This window comes from Amphiura filiformis, chromosome 13 (assembly GCF_039555335.1).
Source record: "Amphiura filiformis chromosome 13, Afil_fr2py, whole genome shotgun sequence".
NCBI lineage: Eukaryota > Metazoa > Echinodermata > Ophiuroidea > Amphilepidida > Amphiuridae > Amphiura > Amphiura filiformis.
Window position 1 is genome coordinate 29,634,191 of NC_092640.1, and position 6,000 is coordinate 29,640,190.

The 6,000-nt window shown below is 38.4% G+C and overlaps 1 protein-coding gene across 1 annotated transcript in view; it reads right to left on the minus strand.

Moving 5' to 3' along the window:
• LOC140167562 (BLOC-2 complex member HPS3-like) overlaps positions 1-5,645 on the minus strand; it is a 32,907-nt gene extending 27,262 nt beyond the window's left edge. Inside the window, exons 1-4 of the mRNA XM_072190863.1 lie at positions 5,584-5,645; positions 4,048-4,297; positions 2,824-2,972; positions 1,630-1,804 (exon numbers count right to left, since the gene is read on the minus strand). Coding sequence (XP_072046964.1) covers positions 1,630-1,804; positions 2,824-2,972; positions 4,048-4,297; positions 5,584-5,645 — 636 coding nt within the window. The remainder of the gene's footprint in view (positions 1-1,629; positions 1,805-2,823; positions 2,973-4,047; positions 4,298-5,583) is intronic.
• Positions 5,646-6,000: the final 355 nt, after the last annotated feature.

Consider the following 6,000-nt stretch of genomic DNA (forward strand, 5'->3'; position numbering starts at 1 on the left):
ACTTAAGGCCAGAGTAATGGAAGACACATTCGTTCACACCCGAATTTGAGATTTCTTGATATTTATCAACACTAAGATGTATTCTTTCACTTGAAACTGATAAAATACAACTTGCTAATATTTACTCGTATTTTTGCTTGATTTGTTTCACTCTTTTCAACTCTAAAAAGTCACATGGCTCAAGACAGCTTAGTAAATTGGCGGAAATAATGAGTCAGAAATGCTTGCGAATGCGAAATATTTTGATTACGCCAGCGATTAAACTTAGCGTGACGTGGCGCAACTCTGCGCGTATGTCCAACGCAGTCTAGGCGCGATTCGGTTTGTTGTTCACGCCAGCAAATGTGGTGTAAACAAAACAGAAATTTGCAGTCAAAATGCCACTTGGATTTTTTAATTATTTTGAATTTTGGCGCACTGAAAGCAGACATTATAGATTTATTGGTGCAAAAAGATGCATATTTAGACTATGCACCAGATACAGTTTTTACAAGCGTGAAAGTCTTACCGTTTTAAAATATAAGGACGTTTTGTGCATAATTTTGACATTTTTTTACTAAAACGTCGATTTCTCAGAGTTCACTTTTGACAATATTGCACGATTTTTGTGACAAGAAAAAAAAAAAATATGCAAGCAAAAGGTAAACTTTTTGCACTATCGTTTAGAGTACATCAAAGTCTAGGGAAGGTTTTCTCATTTTTTCAAAATATTTGTTTTCAACAAAAATATACACCATTATGTTCAATTTTTAGCTTAATAGAGTGACAAAATTGCTTTTTTCACAAAATACAAAAAAAAGAGACGAATTTCAAAAAATAAAAAACCTTCCCTAAGTTCATGTCTCTTCTTCATGAAAGGCTAACTGAATCTTTTTTACTCCGAACGGATTTTTTCTAAGTTGTCACAAAAAAATTGGGGTAAAAAAGTGAATTTTTGTGATTTTTTCAAAAATTCGAGATTTTTGAACAAATCTGACGTCACCATGGGATTCTTTGACTCATTTCCTTTCCAAAAATGTATAGTTTTATGTACTTTTGACATACCAATTCAGAAATAATGATGCTCGAAAAGGTCCATGTTCTCTCCCATTACTCTGCCCTTAAATCAGCTTCAACTTGAACTACTCAAAAGCTACTCCAAGAACGACTCACAAGTAAAAAGAATTTACTTATGAGTAGCTTTGAAGAGTAGCATAATACATCGGTGAAGGTCTGTGACTCTGGTGGAGTTGGAGGTAAAATTTATTAATAATAATTATGTTCTCTATAATTTGGTTCACCTCAAGTTTGTTTAATGACGTATAAAAGCGTATTTTGCTCGCCGCAGTATCGAATTGCGCGAAAAATTAAACGCTGAGTGTGCACGCGACGCATACAGAGAAGCGGTTTGTTGGCACACTTACGGCGCAACCGCAGAAATAGCATTGACGCTACTACCAAACTTGAGATGAACCAAAATATAGCTTGCTTCCTTACCACATTTGATATGTGGATCAGATACAGCTACTGGATAACAAAGGTCTTGCAGCCAGTTCCAATCAGGGTAATGACTGCCTGTTCATTCATCCTGCCCTGGGCATTATAATGAACACTGAATGATCCACCCAGGCAAATGAATGGTATCCCTACCTGTGCAAGGAATGTAAGTTCACATTTGTCCTGTTGATACAATAGTTCAGGGTGATCAGCTAACAGTTGTGATATTTCATCTATGTTCAGCATCCCTAGTACACTGTTTGCTTGCTCTAGATCCCCTAGTTGAATATACAGCCAGACGGAAGTCAAGATATCAGTAGTGCTCTGCCTGGAAGTGACACATACAGAATGAGTTATTGTTTTATTTTGTTATTACTGAATATTATGAACAAAATATGTCTTTGCATCCTATTACCTAAAATGTTTTACCATTTTTTTCACAGCAAACATAAATTTCTGGAGAACATTTATCAAGAAATCTAGAAATTCAGCGAGAATCCTTTCTACAGAGATTCTCCTAAACCAATTTGCATGAATCTAAAGAGATTTCTGCATTTATTTTTGAATCTACATGTACACACAAAGTAAATGGGGGAGAATCTAAAGACGCTTGTAAAATGCTATACAGAATCAAAATGGATTCTCACTAGGTGAAATAAAATTATACTGTGTTAAATTGTGGTGCAGTGGTTATGATACTGCCTCTGTTGCTCAAGGTCCCATATCAATTTCCGGTGGCAACTTGCTGGAGTATTGGGTTGGGAAATATATCTGAATTTAGTTGGCAACATCTGCAAATGAATTCAGACGTCTGCTTTCCCCACGGTGCATTTAGAATTGAGTGAATGAACCATGAGGGAGCTCTGTCCTTTGTAGGGGATGTCAAACTGTCAGTCCTGTGTACAGAGAGCCCTACTGTACATGTATATCACATGTTCACAATTGTCATAAGAAAATCAGGCACCTAAGCTGGTTCTTGGGCTTACATGTGTTGTTTATTTTTTGGTGTATTGTTTGTAGCCTCAGTACAATAAAAGTAATAACCAAACTAATGCTAGTATATTCCCCTTTTGTAGCGACAATTTTTACTCCAAAAATAGCAAAAATGGCGAAATATTTTCTTTTTTGTTTGCTTATTGTACAATGTACTAACAAAGTTAAACTGCATATTACTTGATGAAGAAATTATATACTTGTTCTGAATGTTGATGCTGCCTAATCGGGACATGTACATTAGACACATCAACATCTATACTAAGTGCATGCAATGATTCGTCCAACTTTTCTCTCAACGAGTAATACACAGCTTTTAACTAAGAATGTTTTTTTAAATTTAAATTTACTTACTTGTATCCTGCTAATAAGTTCAACTTTTGTAATGATTCCATAGCTTTGGCAGGTGACAGGCTGTCTTTAAGCGTTGACAGTAATATGAGTTGAGACAATTTACTGGGTGCCACTTCCCTATAGATGTCTAGTATTCTATTGCACAATTTCTGGATGGGATTAGAAAGAACAGACCATTGAGATATGTAGTTAGCACAATAGATTGGACATTATAACATCCTTACATTTATTAGACATAAGCATTATTGGTTGACTGACATTTAATATTTAATACCCTGAATCATGCCATTGAAAAAAAAGAGTATCAGCATTTAAAAGTTTTTCTCATCACAACAAAGCTTAGGGGTAACTTGTACAAGTGCCCTGGTAATTGACTGAGTTTCAGGGCTCTAAGGTGACCCAAACAAGACCAGCAACTGGTAAAATAATACCCTATATGTGATCACCTCTGTTTAAAAAAGATACCCCATGTGAGACCTTGCAGTATTGAATGGGTACCCCACAATTGCAAGGATACCCTGCGATCTTTGCAGAAGCACTATCTGAGACTCGCTGGCTGAATTTGAGACCCAATAAGAGTCCTTTAAAGTCATGTTGTGCTTTTGATACCTATTGAGAGTCTCGGGATTGCAGCTAGTCTCACATTTTTTGGATTATGGTTACTGGACTAGTATACCAAGTTACCCCACGGGGTCGCCACACAATATGTTTGGATCCTTCATGCTGTATCCAGACACAGTATGCATATGTCATGCATGTGCAGGGTAAAGACAAAACTTGTTGTATTGTTAACCTTAACACCAGTAAATACCAATACCACAAACTAGCATACCTCCCCTTCAGCAGTGCAGGCATGGGAAACACAAAGGTCACCTCCAACCAAAACCCCCCGGCAGTGTAGTAACAAATGAGAAATATGTATTGGTCAGGGTGTTTCACCAAATACAAAATCAAGAAGTTGAAGTCTTGAAGTTGGAACAGGAGTGGTAACATTATACAAGTTTGGCTCCTTTACCACTAACTCATCAACATCCAAATCTAGGGGCTTCTCTGCACCAAAGAACACTCCATTTTGGTAATTGATAAGTCCAGGACAAGGGGTACCACAACATGAATGTTACCCTCATCTAAACGACCATCTACATCCAGACTTGGAATAGGAGTGGTAACATTGTAACATGGGGGTGCTACACCTGATAAAAATTTGGCTTCTTTACCACTTACCTCATCAACATCGAAATCTAGGGGCTTCTCTGCACCAAACAACACCCTATTTAGGTAACTGATAAGTCCAGGACCAGGGGGTACCACAACAGGAATGTTATCCTCATCTAAACCATCTACATCCAGACTAGGAGCTGGATCAGTTGTCATTGCATCATCTTCATGAGTAAACATTTGTAGGACTTGTTGCAAGGAGAGTTGAGACATTTTGAAGTAGGGTGTGGCAAGGTGGCCATCTTCTACATCGGGTCTGTTGAATGGAATATAGACAGATGTGTGAGCTAGATACTTGTGAGTAATGCTGAAGGGGTAAATTATTGTCTGCTTATAGTGTAGATGTAGAGGAGCTCCATTTCACAAGGACTTATAGTTGATCTTATGTTTAATATATCGCACATTAAGAACCTTAAACCGTAAATCAGATATTACTTTCATGTAAGCAAGCTTAGGGTTAGCCTAGTATCAAGACAGATTATACTGCTAATAGTCGTGTTCACATTTTGAGTTACACCCGGCGTAAACTTACGCTAACATTGATCAAAATTCCACAAATATTTTCCTTACTCCTACCGCGTGTCCACACCTAGCCTACTCCTAGCACTACGCCTACTAGTTCCAACAAGCATTCACTTCTGGTTGGCGTAAACATTGGCTACCACTTCCGGTGTTTCTGTGACCTTTATCAACCACGCGATATGTAATTTCTTAGTTCCGACCAACTAAAGGTCAAACTTACTCCGGGTGCCAGGAGTAATCTGCGTTTACATTGCAACTTACGTCTGGCGGAGGTTACACCTACTTCTGACTTTTGTCAGGAGTAAATCGTCGGACGTACGCCTGGCGGAACTTACGCTGACCATCGTTCACACTGCACCTACTCCTGGCAGCGCCTACCACTACTCCTAGCAACTTGCGCCGACCAAGTTCCGCCGGGCGTACGTCCGACAATGTGAACACGACTAATACAAAATAAACAGTAATAAAGCTTTGTTATCCCTCAATTAAGTCTTGACAATAGGCTCATTTCATGTATGCTTACAACAAGGATAGACCCCAGTGGAATGAAATTCAAATTGACTCCAGATCAAGCTTTTGGTGCCTTTCATTAACTGAGTAACAACATATATCAAAACTGGTGTCCAATATGTAATACATAGTTTCTTTAAAAAAGTTATGACTAAATATTGCACAGAGTTCGTTTCTGGTGGTGCAAACTGGTCTACAGGTATAATAGGAGTAATAATATGTTTCCGATATAAGGTGACACCTCATGACGTCACACTGGACAAATTCCAATCAGTGTCAGAAGAGCCAGGCAGAGGAGATTTGTAGGTGTAAATGCAATGGAGTAAATAAATCTGCAATCAATACAGCATTGATTTGCTAAGAATTGAACAGGACACCTGTCTCATCAAACCACTTTTATACCTCTTTGAAAGTGAAGTTGAGAAGAACTGATGATGATGACAATTACAATTGTAAATAATAGATGACAATGACTTCCAGTGAAACTACACAACATTTAAGATCTCTTACCTAGAGTAGTACTGAGCTAGTAATGCACATGTTTTCAAGAACAACTGCTGCAGTGATGACATGGTTGAGTTGAAATGGTTACGGTCTAGCAGACTTGAGAAATCTGGGAGTAAAAAAAGAAGAAACAAGTTTGAAAAGTGTGAGGCTTCTCCTATCGATGTTCAAGAATAGGAATGCCTACTTATTATGGGTGCAGTACATGAAGCCCTTGGATATAACTTCTTCTACATGATGTAACAAATGGGCTATTCTAGTTAGTATTCTTATACCCCTATGCAGTGTTGTAGTCAAGACCTCTATGTCCGAGACCGAGACCAAGACCTGCCCGTCCGAGATCGAGACCGAGACCGAGACCAAACGTTCCGAGACCAAGACCACCCCTTCCGAGACCGAGACCTCTAAGTTCCGAGACCAAGA